Genomic DNA, 16,697 nt, shown 5'->3' with positions numbered 1-16,697 from the left:
CCGCATTTATAATAGGATGCTGGCCACGATTTTTTCCTTTTAAGTATATATCATAAGATTGACATTCATATTTGTTGTTCAATTAAACTCTTCCATATATGGCGCAATATGGTTTTGATATGGTGACCTTTATTTACAGACAAAAAAGAGATAGTTACAAAATTCTTACGTGTTATTAAGTGTCTATATAAAATACAAAAACAATCTATCTTTGAATGTCAAACTTAATTAAATTTAACTCTTGATGAATGCCAATTTAACAACATTCATTCGTTTGTGTCAATTCGTATGAAATGCTATAAAAGGATATTAAATATCATCATAATACCATACAAATTTAATTGCTTCCCGTGTTTTATAATTCGAAATTGGCAAAGGCGGACGTCTCACGACCGACCCAGCTGCGATCCCCTCCCCCTGCCTGTGCCCCTCGCTTGCCAATCGTACCGAATCCGGCGCACGGCAATCCATATTAGATTTGCCCGTTCTCATATCCATTCTGAGATGTTCATATTTTATTGGGGGCCAATAAAACGGATTCATGAATATGAGAAATGCATAACGAATACCGTATTTATGGTTGGAGGCGTGCTCGGATGTGTCGCGGGTAATTTGATAGCCGCCTTTGTAACAGGTGCTGATGGGAATTTCGATGCGGTTGTAAAATCTTTCTCGTCTCCAATTGAGTGAGATGGCGTTTTTATATCATTCAACACATTTATATAGTACTTTTATATTAGAATCGCTTGATGTTTGGAAAGATGATGTTGAATGCTTTCCTTGGTCATGAAAAATATTAACGCAAAGAGACAGCATAATGTGGGTTACAACTATTGAAACACAGTTCATTCTCTATAATTCTCTTCGAATAAAAAAGAAATAAAAACATGTTTTATCCAGGTGTTTTAGAATTGGACAACGTCCGAGTAACAGAAAACGCAGATCTTTAGCAGAATAAATTGCCCCTTGCCCCATCTTACCTTATGATCTTGACCAAAAAAGGCAAAGTTATAAAGTATAAAGAATTTATTCTTGAGCTAAACCCTAGACCATAGACAAATCGCAATTAATTCTAAAACTAGTGAAATCCAAAATATTTTTGGTAAAACACGTTTCTCATACATTAGCTACCCTTATTTTATAATACTCGTATATTATGTACAAAAAATAATACGAATGTCGGTTCGGTTCGAAACGAAATCGGTTACATAGTTATGTAACATGATTTGACTTTAGTTATTTAAATATAATAGCCTATCGCATTACTTAAACATTGAGTTTTAATTCATTAAATTAAATTTTATTCTTCGAGAATGTAAATTATTAAAAAAATAAACTTTGCTTTGTAAGCTATATGTCAGAACTAATTGCCATTCCATTTTCATTAAAGATATTAATCTACAAAGTTCAAAATAGCTATGGCGATATTTCGTTATCTGTCTTGGTAATTTAAATAACGTGTATTAATTCGTGAAAGAACAAAAACTTGTTTGTTAAATTGACCGTATTGAGGCGACATCGATACGTGAGAAATATTAGCGTCTCCGTCGAGTTTCAATTTACAGCTTGCATGGACAATTCAACCTATAAGGACCAAATACGATCCATAAACCACGTTTATTCTTAACATTACTTCCATTGTAAACTTTATACTAAGTGAAATAAAGCTAAAATTACATAATCAGTTTAAAGTGTACTATAAACATTCAAAGTTAAGGCCTGAGGCTTTGCTCTAAGGTTTATTTTTAAGTAAACAGACTAAACAGTAATGCTGTTTGACGGTAGTTCGTCGTAGTAATAAGGTCTTGCGCGTAGTGGACGTGAGAAGAGGATATCGTTTATTCTAATGAGGTTACTCTGAGACGTCCGCATTTACAATACTTCCATTTGTACCTTTAAAGATTTATTTTAGGCTAATAAATATTACATTTACGTCAAATTGAAAACATTACAAAAAGGTAAAAAAAAAAACATAAGACTTCAACATTATTTCTCACGAATCACGAAACATGCTAGCATTCATAAATGTCAGGTAAATAAAAATTAATTTCACTTATTTTTAAAACAAGGTCAACTTTTCCAAAAATAGTCTATAATATTAATTAATGCATTAATGCCATATTATTACATGGTAAATATACAACATTTATTATTGACAACTTTATTTTTAACATCAAAAAGAAAATTAAATTTAAAGTAATTATTAACATGTACTAGTTTATTAAATTGAAATATAAAAAATGTCAACTTTTATAAATGAACGAGCCATATATGGTACAAAATGAGTACGAAAGTAGACTATTTTTGCAGGTTTAAAGTAATTTTAAATGACCTTAGCTAATTGTAACATTTTTTTAAAATATCTTATAGATATAAGCCAATATAAAAATAAATAAAAGCAAACAGAAATTAATAAATAGAACCAAATCTATATTTACATATAGGTACAGGTGAAGTTTATACTCTGTTTTGTTGCAGGATAATTTTGTGTGTGGGTGATGCGAGAGTGATTGCACCATGATACGCGATCCCCCCGCCATGCACAAGCCGGACACCGCAGCCAGTAAGTCAAATTAATTTAAAAAAACTTGATAACCTTAAACCCCGTGAAACCCCTGGGAATACGAATTACATCTCACTCATCAAAATCGGTCAAGCCGTTGATCTAAGACAGGTATGGTAAACCAATGGCAGGCGACGCAATATTTTGGGCACGTCACTGATCACAATTTTTTTTATACACTACGAAAAAGTGTGATTATGTGACGTGACCGTGAGTATTACGAGGAAAGAATGCGAGTGATCCCTAAGCTATGTTGGCACGTCTATGTCGTGCGTTTGTCTTAAAGCTTCGCCATCCATGATCTAGGAGATCTCAATAGAACAGATAGATTAACATACTACAAACCCTCGAAAAAAATTATGCTCTTATCAAACGGAGACAACTAACTGTCTTCAAATGTTTATGATGACGAACTTACGAACGTCCACATACGAAATAAAGTCGAACCTGAATAAGTAATATCAAATTATAAAATAAGTCCGGGGGGTTCCTCTTTAACCCGAGTTCTCGCTTATCGAAGTCGTCCGTCGGGACCGGACAATGTATCTCGCTTAAAGAGGTTACTCGCTCATACAGGTTCGACGGGGAACAATTTTTGGTTTTATGGAAACTAGAAAGTATCTATGTAGGTATGTCAATAGATTCGTATAGGCATTCGAAAAAGTAATATCAAAGTACATTCCATCAATGTATCCAAAAAAGAATACATAGTTGGTTTGCTGATGTCAATTTTTTATAATATTAGGACAAACAGGTCGTGAATAAAACGCGGGAAGGGTTGTGTCATAAACCGACCGGCAGCGTCCGTCGTGATATTAAAAAAGGGGATGAACGATATTGCAATATCACATTTATGCGAAATGTCCAACACCCAGATAGTATTGATAAAAATAAGCGATTTTTTATTGTACTACGCGCGTGTGTGCGTACAATATTAATTTGGACACATTTCAGCAAATAAAGCTGAAGTTGTAAAACAAAATAACATAATTTCAAATCATTCAAAAAAACCTTAGATCAAATTTACTTACAAAATACACGGAAAACGGTGATGATGATGAATAAATTATTATTATATATTATAATTATTTTTGTATACTTTTAGTTTACCTATTCTACAGAATGATGCTACGAAAATTGGTCTTAAAATATAATAATAAATATAAGTTGGAAAAACAATAAAAGTAAAAATAAAACACGTTATGCTATATAATTACATATTTAATCGATTGTAGATCTTGGCATAGCAAAACAAAACGCAAGATACATAATCGTAAACAATGATACTTCAAAAAGGTCTCCCTTCTGGTTTTCGCGGCATTTTATGAGCCTTTATCATAATCAAAATCGTGTTTCACGTTATTACAGACATTAAGCTCATTCGAGAAAGTGGAAAATCTAATAACTAACGAGTTTCTTTGTAATATATTTTGAACGGGTAATCGTATTGTTTTCACAGTGTAATATCGAGTTATTGGTAGAAATAAATCGGAGCCTTCCAATAAAAACCTAAATTGTTTTTATTTAATATTCGGAAACAAAATACTAAAACTGAAGCTTTTAGTTGAGAAGGTAATAATAGATATGAGATCTACGTTTAAGTTATTATGCAACACTCCAACGATGGATACATAAAATTTATAAAAACAATTTAATCAGGATTTTAGCGTTTATGTTTTTCTACGGTTTGAAATATGTTGATAACGTGTTATAATCATTTTATTACTTACTTATTTTTGCTAGTTTTGTTCTGTGTGTGAAAGCTGTTTGCAAGCAACAGTAAATTTAAAAAGCGTATATTGGAAGGGCAATCGAATGGTAAACACTTCCTGTTCATGACGGCCGGCGCGGCGCGGCGAAGGATTTCAATTTGTACAGTAATAACGCAACAAATTCACATGAGCCGCGAATGCACAAGCATGGCCGGAAAATTGCGGAGACAGTGGGTCGGGGCCCGCGGCGCTGGGCGGCCCTGATAAAATTTATGGCCACTTCCCCTTTAAAACAATATTGAGGGCTCAGTTGGGATTTATGTCTCGCCGCCGCTGCAGCGACTCAATTTATTCTTCAATTTTTCATACAATAACTCACATACGTATTACGAGTGATGGATGAAAAGGACTAACTTTCGGGCTTTAATAAGAGCCTCCAGATGCGAATCTCTAAATTGGTTGAAGTTTATTGCCCACTTATGTCAGGCTTAAGTTTCGCCTTGAGCCTTTCTCTCAGAAAATAATTTATGACGTAGATTGTCTCGACTCGGCAAAACTTCGACCCGGGTAATGTATTCACAATAAACCCAATACGTGGATCGAGTTATAAGACTTCATAAAATTCTTATGTAACGTTCTCTCGAAAATAATTCTTATATTCGCTTGTATGAAATAATAAAAAAAACTAACGTTACGTATGAACGCAAATATTACGATTGATGTATTAGTCATTACAGCAGAAAACAGAAGATTATTTTTTAAAACGAAATTGGACGAACACAAATGATTTCAGCGGATATTCACAGCTTTCTTAAGCTTATAAACTAATTATAATTGAAAGTAAAAATATTTACATGACTTCATAGTAGCAAGGTGCATTTTTCCTGCGCTAATAACCTATCGTGCGTCCTGTTTAACTTCCATTAAAATAAAGTTATAATTCCCTTTAATTATATCTTTCCACTTCTTAATATAAAAAGCCTTATTAAAATAAATTAATCTAATCAAAAAATAATACAGTACAGTTCAGTTGACAAGTATTTGAAAATAGAAACATAAGAGGTACAGTTGCAGTCATAAATAGTTATTGGTCACGGCCTGCAGCGATTAAAGACAAGTAGCATTTCAATTAAAATATGAGAAACACGACTCTACCATTCAATAAAAATATAAACAACTTAATTATAGATTTTATGGACTCGAAAGTTTCAATATAGGCTTATCTTTTTAATGATAGTTATAAAGGCAATGATTACTCGCCGCACCTTGAAATTGTTAATTCAACAATCGTAAGCATAATTATTATATTAAAAGGGATAGACTAGTAATAAAAACAATGAAGTATATTAATTATGTACTTTTATGACAGTTATTGGCGTATTTTTAATTATTGTGTTCTTAAAAACAGTAATATCTACAAATACATAATTTCCAAGGGATGTTTTTTTGACTTATTATCGTTCTCCGTTTATTTTATTGTAAAGAAAGAAAAAAAATGAAGTCCATGGCTGTATAAATTATACCTTCAGATTTTAAAGTCTGTTTCATTATCCGCTTTTATTTTTGTTGAAAGAAATATTTTGAGGCTTTTAATTTAGGCCCCACGAGCACTCGTCGCCTGTAGACAATTACTTTTATCTACAATTTCCACAGCTAAAACCAATTAAGACACGGTATTCTGCCATAAAATAATTGAAATTTTAATTGCTCAAACAGAAAACTCTTTCTTTAGAAATCGTTTACCACTGCTATTAGGCTTAATTCAAAAATTAATTTAAACTTTCACAAGGTTGAGTCGGGGAAGCGAGCGCCGGCGTAAAGGCAATATCAATTTCATAATTTTAATTAAAAAAAAAAAAAATAACTTCTCTGATGACAAAGTCTCATACTTTTTTAATAACGGAAATGTTAACGACGCTGGATTTCAGTCGGGCCTTTCAGTTGCACGGAGCGTTCTCGCCGATTTCCTAAGGTTCAGTTTTGCTTTGAACGGAACTGAATGAAACACTTTTAATGTATGTTATTTAATTTTTTAACGTATGTTACTACAAATAAAGTGTTTTACTATGTAGAGTGAATGGTGAATCACTTTTTTACATCATGTACGTAGGACTTTTGTGGAATACTTCTTGAAATACTAATTAGGACACAAATATATTTGTATAATAACATAATTTGTATGTTGAATTTCCTATATTAATAATTCTACTTTTATTAAATTAAAAATGATGTTAATCGTAATGTAACATGTCATCGATGTAGAAAGTGAGGCGATGTTAATTGCTTTTTTCACTCTTTATTAAAGTGAAACTCGTATTTGGTTAAATCTAATTGGAGCCCGCATAATGGATACGGCAACGGTGCAATTAACTCCATTGTTTAATGACTGACCGACTGCTAAAACTATACAAGCTATAAAAGCATTTAGAATCGCCCCGCACACAGTCGCTCTAATTATAAAATAACGTAAATGCATTAGTTTTGCACTAAATAACGTTATAATGTAAAGCGTTTCATTGTGCTATTATAACTAGTGTCGGATTTATGGAACAAGATGGAAAAAGATTATGTTTAAGCAATAAAACAGCCAGTAACTGTGTTTCTTTTAATTTTGAAGTTCGGCTCCATCCGTTAATCTATATATATAAAAGAAAGTTGTGTTAGTTACACCATTTATAACTCAAGAACGGCTGAATCGATTTGACTGAAAATTGGTGGGCAGGTAGCTTAGAACCAGGAAACGGACATAGGATAATTTTTACCCCGTTTTCTATTTTTTTTTATTCCGCGCGGACGGAGTCGCGGGAAAAAGCTAGTTTAATATAATTAAGTAAAATGGTTCTTTGTATTATTCAGGAAACGTCAATAAACATTGACATTTTCTTTCTTTTTTAAAAATATAATAAAAATGTCAGTTCTAAACAAACGATTATTACAATGTTACACAAAACGTACACGTCCACATAATATAACGATATGGGAAGGCCACGTTAATTGCAAAACGCAATGAACGATTGCAAATTGCACGGAATGATTGCGGCTCGGTCGTGATGCGGGTTCATTACAATAACCTGGCATTTAATTGAATCCGAGGAATGTTGCCTACTGTCGCCGACACGCGTGAATACTTGAAACTATACGGTTATACTCGACTAGAACTATTAAATACTCGGCGTTACCTAATGCGGCGCGCGTTAAATGATCCCCACGTCTTTTGTGGAAGTCCACTGTTCACGCAAAAAAATGTTTCAATGCAGAGTTATGTCTTTACTTACCTTATTGATTTAGATTAAAACAATTAATGGATTTATATGGACAGGTCTGTGTACATTTGTGTCATTAATTTTGACGTGGGTGTCTGAACATGTTCAAATTATTTGAAGATATTATTAGCCACTATTATTAATGGTACTTTATTATAAGGGCTTTCCATAAACTCGTGGTACATTTTATATAAATAGTGTAGCCAAAAATTATGTTCAATAGCATCAAATAAGAATTCAGGCACACTGTCGCCCCGACCACACACATTGCATGCCATTGTCGCACCAAACAACTCCAAAATAAATTACTTTTTATCCATTCCCTGGTTTCTTTTCATTTCAGTGCCTTAATACGTTTGCGAGAACCGTCGGCGTGTGTTGGCAAAATTATACTGTCTTCGCAGTTCGGTAGCCAAGTCTCTATCAAATTCTCTCGGCGGTAATAAAAAGAAAATAATACGAAGCGGCTTCCCTCGCCGATATTAATACACGTTTCACGTTATTAACACGCCTTTTATTTTTTATTATCTGTATTACATTTCACATGAACGTATAGATCGCTTGCCAAAGCTCGAATTAAGTTAGCCCGCAAAATTTAATTTGAAAACTGTCTGAACTCAATTAACTTAAATAGAAGTAAGACTTAAGGGAAGACTACACGAACTGTAAAAGACGTTATTAGAAATATGGTATTGGAAGTAGATTTTAACATAAGATAACATTGCGTTTCTCAATTCCTTCTTGTAAGTATAGTAACAAATATTTTTTATAGATGTATCTTCCGATCAAATAAGCAAAAATTGTAGAAAAAACAGAACATTGAGAGAACCTTAATTAAAACGTATACTTAAACAAAGTAAATAGATGACCATTGCCGTCAATCTAGACCAGACAATTAGTCCTTTTAAGTAAAAACTGACTTGGTTAATGATGTCCAAGAACAGACAGTAAAGACGAACAGTAGAGACAATAAAAATTAACAGGAATGAAATTTTTAGGCCCTTTTACGGACTGTCCACATATTACTTCGCTACGATTCTACAATTTAACACTTAAGTCTACGTAGTTTTGTGTTGGGAGAGACTCCATGTATCGATAAAATCAATCAAGTAGTTATAGCTCGCTGGATTCGCTCCATAACTACGGCAGAAATAGCATGCGTAGCCAGAAATGGATAAATCGCGTTGCAATCGGACGCACTATTGCCTTCTTGCGGTAAGTCTTGGGGAAACGGTGCAGTTGTTTTGATGTGAAGTTGCTAAACAAAATGTTTTCCTTGAGAACATTTATTGTTAGTAAAGAACCTTATGATGTTGAAACAGAGCACATTATTTCACTTTTGCATTTAAGTACGCGATTGTACCGCATCATCGATCCGCCATTATAACCGCAGCGTAATGAGTAAGCATCAATACATCGCATTAAATTACATTAGACTTAAAGCGTATCATTTCACTTTATGAGTGTGGCTACATTGTTGCCTTCGCTTTTATTATAGTCAGATTTTTTAGTGGTATATATTGCACATTAATTTTATAATACTGTACAACTTTGTCTCTTATACAAGCCAAAATATTTTAAAATAAACATAAATATCAATATGACGTTTTACATTATTATTTTAAACCTGAACACTGTCAAGAAAAATATAATATTATAATCAAACTTAAGAAATAAATGTTTATTCTAGATTTACATATCTAATACAGCGTCAATGTTTATGTTAAACGTAGATAATTAAATTAGATACTCTTTTTTAACATTAGTCTAAAAATACGTCATCGCAAAACCTTTCAAATTTAGAGTACGGTTCTCAATACCATAACTAGCTGTCGCCCGCGACTCTGTTCGCGCGGTATTAAAAAACCTTAGTAAGTAGCCTATGTGTTATTCCAGGCTATTTTCTACATGTGGGCCAAATTTCATCGAGTGCCGTTGAACCGTTAAGCAAGTACCTTCTAACAAACATCTAACTGACCAACCATCCATACAACTAATCTTTCGCATTTATAATATTAGCAAGTAAGATTAATACATTGTAGTCACGTTAAGAGAATGAAAATAAAATGTATTGCTAATTGTAATGTTTGGTGCAAATTAATTGTTAGGCGATGCTTGTAGATTTATAGTTCCGCACATAACAATCTCGTAGGAGCGTGGGCGTGGGCGTACGGACTCCCCGCAGCGCGCTAATTGCCCACTGCGACTCCCGCTCTACATCATCTTTATTATTTTATTATTAACGAACCGTCATTAATATAGTCCAATTAACTTTATTGTCGCGACGTCGGCTTCAATAAAGGAGACGTATCGGCCGGGCCGTGCTCCAGTGATCGATTGCAATGAGTTATGTCCACCTAGTTACCCCTTCAATTGGCTCCTCGATTGGTTGGACGTACCCGCCATTATTATGTGGACGTCGCTCCGATAAATTGGTACTGATTGTTTACTAACGCCAGTGTTTATTCTGTGCCGTGTATCGAATCATATGATTTTATCATACTTCAATTTTCCTTCTGACTTGTGTTTGCGGAAGAGGTTTATACGAGAATGATGTTTATTTATATCGGATAAGATCATATCCACTTTATTTTCATTGTGCATCATAAATACGAAATTTATTTTAGACTTCTTACTATAACATGTATTAATTATTACTTACTATAATATTTATTTGGTTGCCATTAAAAATTATATAAATTTATGCAAAATTATGTTATGTACTGTTTTCTATTATACTAACATCACGTGATTAAAAAAAAACAATAGCGTTAGTATGTTAATGCATTCAGTCAGGTATATTTGCAATTATGAGGAGTTGTTAGAAATGTAATTAAACCTTTTAGAGCAACAAAGAGGCATTAAGTTTTATAGAACGTTGTTAATATGTCTGACGTTATAGCAGTACACGCAGCACATTGTTGCTTTTTCTCCGCTTCAGAAGAATGCGTACGCGCATCTTAATAATGTCAGTTATAAGACTTAACGACTCGAGTTGCGCGTCTACTCGAATTAATTGATGCAATTACGAAGAAAACAATCGAGCGAGATTAATGCTATAAAGACTAGAATATTATGAACAAAGAGACGGTGTGTAGCGAAACAGAATGCTAATAATACTTGATTTAATATTTATCGCTGCGTCGTTGCAGTTATTTACGAATATAAACATCGTAACAGATCCGACAAATAGTTTTAGGTGTTCATTATGAGTGCGGTCTGTGGTGGTTCTTCATTAATTCTCAAATCGATTAATTGTGGTGGGAAATAATTTGGAATACGTTCGGAACATACTAAGTGTGTGCTTACAGTTTTAAATTAAATAAATTATGTTTGATTATCGTATTCATTATGTAGCAAATTGTCGAGACCAGAAATGTTAATATTTCATTACCTCTGTAAGACATAATTTACGCAATGTGTTAATGCCTTATTGCTCCGGCTTTTCCTAACATACCGGATGGGATCCATTTTTTCTCAAAGATTATTTTAATAGCGTCGTAACACCAATTAAATTGCGTTTACACATTTATCGCTAAACATCTAAGGCATAAGAATTTACAAGTATTTTAAGGCTAAAATCGTCTGATGATGTAAAATGTGAAGGTTAAATTTAAGTCATATAAATCTTAAGAATTTCCGAACGCCATTTGATAAGCAACATTTTATATTGATTGGGAGTTTCAAGTAATCAAGTCTTAATTAGAACGTTCGGTATATTTTTATTGCAAATGAACATTCTTTTGCCTTATTTAAATTCTAACGGCTCGTTTAAGTGCTAATATCCGTTTATTGCGATAACATATGTTCAATATTAATACAGCGAATGTATTCAGAATATATTTATTTATTACTGATTAATACGCTTTATAAACTTGCATATAAATAATTAATTAGAATGTATATTAATTAAAGATAGAAAGAAAACAAGGTAACATCGGTAACTCCTAGTTTATTATCGGCAGCAGGCAGCACACTCCTAGTTTCTTCTTTGACTTTTATGAATTTAGTCTAGTCTTTATGTTTATAAATATAAACACCAGACTACCTTTTTATTGGATGGCCTATAAATAAATGGCCGATCACATATCAACATCTAAAAGTTTAATACAACTCAAATCAACTTAAATTAGCAATAGTATTTCTGTGAGTATATTTTGAAGAAACATTTCCAGAGCAGACGTTATTAAAATAGTCTTTATAGGTTTATTTATCCTATATTTTTGTTTTCTTACAAATGACGGAGTGTCATTCAAAGTTCCGTATACAATATTCTTTAGAAGCTTCTTTTAAACTATTTTTTCTTCTACAGATCAACAAGAAGAGAACAAATATACACTGAGCAATGTGTCCGGGACGACAGGAGGTGCGAGGCTGTGCGCCCAGTGCGGCAAGGTCATCACTGAGAGGTTCTTGCTGAAGGCCATGGAGAGGTTCTGGCACGAGGACTGCCTCAAGTGTGGTTGCTGTGACTGCCGACTTGGCGAAGTTGGCTCCAAGCTCTACTACAAGGCAGACCTCATGCTCTGCAAGAGAGATTACCTTAGGTAACTTTGCTTCAAAGGTGCTCTTAATATGTTTTCCAATATACTCACGGTTACTTCATTTTTAAATAAAGCTTTTTATTATATATTTTTAATAATCAATTGATCATCGTCGTCATTTGTTTAATTTTTTTTTGACATAAGTAAAACCTTTTGTATTAAAATTTCTCCGAATTTCACATCCCATATTCATTACTCAAAAACCTTTAATTAAGGTTTTTCCCATAAAACATTTACATGATCAGTACTTGAAACGTGATATTAAGCTATCTGTAATCATCGACGAAATCAACCAGGCTTAAACAGGAAATTGTTTACACAAAATTTTACTGCGGCGATCAATTATCCTTTGCTCATGTCCAACCGTATTATTATGACCGTTATGTCACATGAAGTCTTATAGTACCGGTGTAATCGTAAAGAAACGTATACTTATAATGTTACCATGGTTACCCATGAACAATACGTGTTTCTCAAAATTACTGGATACTAAGATTATGTAGGCTATAATCGGGGTCGAGTTTCCTATCGTCTGTTTAGAAACCTTTGAAAGTTTTTTTAAGTAACCTCTTTGCTAAGGCATTAAACAGATAAAATCAATTTCAATTATTTTTATTGAAAGTAAATTTTATATAATGGATATAAACATGCTTTTCACTGTTGTATCTTAATGTTTTTGTCCAATTCATGTTTATTACTGTTTAGGTATTTGTGATTATACATTTTCTCGTTGCTCTTCATACTTATTTTGGTTTGTTTAACAGGTTATTTGGTGCGACGGGCAATTGTGTAGCGTGCAACAAAGTCATTCCAGCCTTCGAAATGGTTATGCGAGCGAAGAGTTTTGTATACCATTTAGAATGTTTCGCCTGTCAACAGTGCAATCACAGGTAAGCTTTAATGTTTTACATGAAATTTTACATTCAACATCTTTTTTATCAGTAGACGGGCAACAGAACCAAAATGTTTACACGCTTGTAAAGTGGCATTTGCTAGTAACGTTTGCTCTACTGACGAATATGATTATCTGTAGGGAAGTTTTCCGAATATTCGCTCTACAATTAATTTATTTAAATCTCTTTTGTTTATATAACATCGACTGAATGATATTAAGGATAAATTTAATAATACTAATTTTAGAATCTAAATTACCCTAGCATTTGATATCAACGATCATAAACCTTATTTGTTCAGGTTCTGCGTAGGCGATAGATTCTACTTGTGCGACAACAAGATACTGTGCGAATACGACTACGAGGAGCGTCTGGTGTTCGCTAGCATGGCCGCCAACCCCAGCGGTCTTGCGCATATACGAAGACAAGTTAGTGGACTACAGGTATATTTACTTATACCTTACCTTTTTCTTTTATTTTGGTACCTACTCACCTTTTAACTTCTAGTTCAGATGCCTCTCCAACTAGCTTAGAATGGCAGGTAGTTCCAAGTATTTGGTGTGATACGGAATGTTGACATAGGAAAATATTACATAGGCTCTAACTAGAGTATATACGAAGACATAATAACATCCAGACTGACAATCACCATTTTGGTAGTAGGAACTATCCGGAATCTGTTTATATAGACACGTGTGTTGAGTTTATACACACCATCTGATGAGCGTAAGAGCTTTACCTTTATTTATCGCTAATTGTGTATTTAAAAATATAAAGAATTTTGTATAAAGGTTATATAGGCGGCAGACCTTTTTACTTTTACGTAAACGTACGTATGATAGAGCAGAATAACGATGCTGCGTTTTATGTGACGAGAACCGGAGATCCAATTACTGGTAACGAGGCGTTTCATCTTAGTTCTACAGGACTACAATGCTGCTATATACGCTAACATATATCTTTATATTCACAGAGCCCGATATGAATATATCTGTAGCAATTATTTACACGTATTTACAAATCTACACAGAAATGTTGTAAACAAACTAATTTTAGTGAAAAGTTAGAGGTTTACAAAGTTTACTCTTTAGATTTTGGTTTGAAACATTTGTTTTTACTAGTTAGTTTGTAGTTACCACAAAAAAAATAGGTAATGTAAAATACATATAAGATCTTACATAAATGTTGTCATTATTATTTTACTCAACGATGTCAAAGTTATTAACAAATTGAAATTTTAAAAATCATGTAAAAACATGGAGACAATACTTTTTACAAACATAATACTACGAGTCATTTTATTAATGAAAATGGCCAGGCCGCAGCGGGCTGAAGTACGTGGGCAGGGAGTAGGTAAATGTCATTGCGGCTTTTTATGAATATAATGTGCGTAAACTATTATTATAAGCGTTATCTTAGCGTGTGTGTGTGTGTGTTGCACACACATTGTTATATTTATTGCTAGTTTTTTTGTAGAATATTTATTAATTTTAATTTGCATATTGTTTATTTCTTAAATATCGGTAACAGTTTATGCTATAATTTTTCTGGTAATTACAAAATAGGCGTGTATAGTCAAAATTTATTTAATAAAACCGCGTAGTATATCTAAAACCGTTTGACGTACTAGAGGCATGTCTAATCAGCTACGCACTGCACCAGCTTTGCAAATTATCTCCCAAACTATGTAATTATAACAATGTTAGGTTTACAGGTCACGTGGAAAGATTTTAATTAATTCGCGGCTTATAATTATCGATTGAATTTCAAAAATAGAACAACGATGCCACAAAGCTTTTTAATGAATAACATATTGTCTGTTCTCACAATATCGGTACTGGCTCATAAAGTTCTTTCCTATAATTACTTTACTTTCCTCTGACGTGTACCAATACTGTTTGTGGGAGTAGAAACACGTTTTCTGAGTTTGTTGTCGCGTTTATACTAAATTACTATAATAGCTCCTCGCGATGCTTGAGGGAAGCGTCAAGTCCTTATTATTCCAATATTATCAATTTTACACAGATTCGGATATTAAAACAAAATATACGCCTTGTTACGTACAATGTAGTTACGGTGTTGATGTATTTTTACGCATACTTTAAGCTTTAAGATAACACCAGCTCAAATAAAATTAAAGTAACTTAATATTCGTTTTAAAGGCAGAATGGCCACATGACCTATATGAAAGCTTTTGTTTGGACGGAAAGGATTAATTCTGTCATTTTTTTAAAACCTTTTTATTAAATATCGTCTTACATTCAAAGTGTTCCCGTTCTAAATAAAGGGCTCGTGAAAAAGTCGACTCAGCGAAGTAAATAAGTCCCGCAAGGACACTGTTAGTGGAAGATTCTATCTCCACTTTATTATGTTTCTTTTGTGATCATTAATCTTTCTCGTACGAACGCTTGTCGGAATGCGAATGTGGGGGAATCTATTTCATTTTATGAGCCGCGCGAGTGGAGGGAACCCATTCAGCCGCACGACATTTCTAATCGACTTTTTGATTGCGCTCACGGTCTACTGTTGGGAGCTCGCACAGAGAATTGCCAACATCCAAAATCGAATTACCCATATTTGCGTTTTTTTTTTGTTTTTTTTATGACATTTCCCCAGCGAGCATAAAATATGCTGTCAATAAAACTATAGGAATAGGAACATATTGTTCACATTGTTCTGTGTCAAATGTTTCACATATTATAACTACTGACTTCTTATTCCGTTCTGGTCTATCTGTTACGTAACTTTCCTCTGCCTTCCTTTCTTCTTTTCAAATCTATAAATTTACACCAATATTTGTACATGCATAATGAACATATTATGTTAGTCTACTACTCGTTTCCAACATGACGAGAAGTTCACAACTGATAATTGATGTGACATTTAATTGATATGACATATGTTTGATGCAGTCACCAAGTGGCGGGTACCCCGGCGCGCTGGTGGAGAAAGAGGTAGCGGGGTGCGCGGGGGCGGATGATGCTTCGAGCGGCTACGGCAGCCCGCCCGACCCTGAGCCCGTATGCGATGCCGCACGATGACCGACACTGCCGCGCCGACTGCTCGCCTCGGTTGGTTCATCTACCTACTGCTACACCAAAACACACACATAGTTCTGAAATGCTATCAGCCTATGACGTTGCTGTGTTATGACGTTTATGAGTGACTAACGCGACGCGAGATTTCGCGCGTCGCGTCGTTGTTTGTGGCATATGTTGCCGCCACTGTCTACGTATCGAAAGCACTATTTCACGTATCGCATCTACGTGGCATTCGAAACGACACACCCACTCTTGTGTTTTTTTATTTACCCTTTTTAACATTTATATAGCAGTGATATCTATCTACTTATCACTTTATGTAGTGGTTTACAATCTTGAGTCTGTGAGCTGAAAACATACACATACAACGTAATAATACAATACTGCGATAGTAACAATTTGTTCTCTTCTAGGTAAAGCCTCACTGATTCCTGGCGGCGAGCTGGGGCCGCGTCGGATCAGTCTCTAGAGCGGGACATGAAAAAACATCCGGTCAAATTTAAATGTTATGTGGCGTTTAATTTTATCTAAGACCAGCGGTGTGCAAAACCGTTTCCGGTGTGACGCTTTATTTCTGTATCATAGACTTCTTATGACGTAATGAAAATCATTCGATGGCAGCTTATTAAGAATGTATAAAGTGCAATTTAATTAGAGACGTTCATAAGCGGCGATGTGGCC

General features: G+C 34.0%; 1 protein-coding gene across 1 annotated transcript in view; it reads left to right on the top strand.

Moving 5' to 3' along the window:
• LOC106708681 (LIM domain only protein 3) overlaps nt 1–16,495 on the top strand; it is a 41,430-nt gene extending 24,935 nt beyond the window's left edge. The window contains exons 2-7 of the mRNA XM_014500217.2: nt 2,479–2,563; nt 11,851–12,085; nt 12,847–12,972; nt 13,277–13,418; nt 15,888–16,046; nt 16,430–16,495. Of these exons, the coding sequence (XP_014355703.1) occupies nt 2,518–2,563; nt 11,851–12,085; nt 12,847–12,972; nt 13,277–13,418; nt 15,888–16,016 (678 nt within the window). The 5' untranslated portion in view covers nt 2,479–2,517 and the 3' untranslated portion in view covers nt 16,017–16,046; nt 16,430–16,495. The remainder of the gene's footprint in view (nt 1–2,478; nt 2,564–11,850; nt 12,086–12,846; nt 12,973–13,276; nt 13,419–15,887; nt 16,047–16,429) is intronic.
• Nucleotides 16,496–16,697: the final 202 nt, after the last annotated feature.

Source organism: Papilio machaon, chromosome 5, assembly GCF_912999745.1.
Source record: "Papilio machaon chromosome 5, ilPapMach1.1, whole genome shotgun sequence".
In the NCBI taxonomy this organism is placed as follows: domain Eukaryota; kingdom Metazoa; phylum Arthropoda; class Insecta; order Lepidoptera; family Papilionidae; genus Papilio; species Papilio machaon.
Note: the sequence above shows the minus strand (reverse complement) of the source record. Positions and strands in the feature narration are given on the sequence as shown.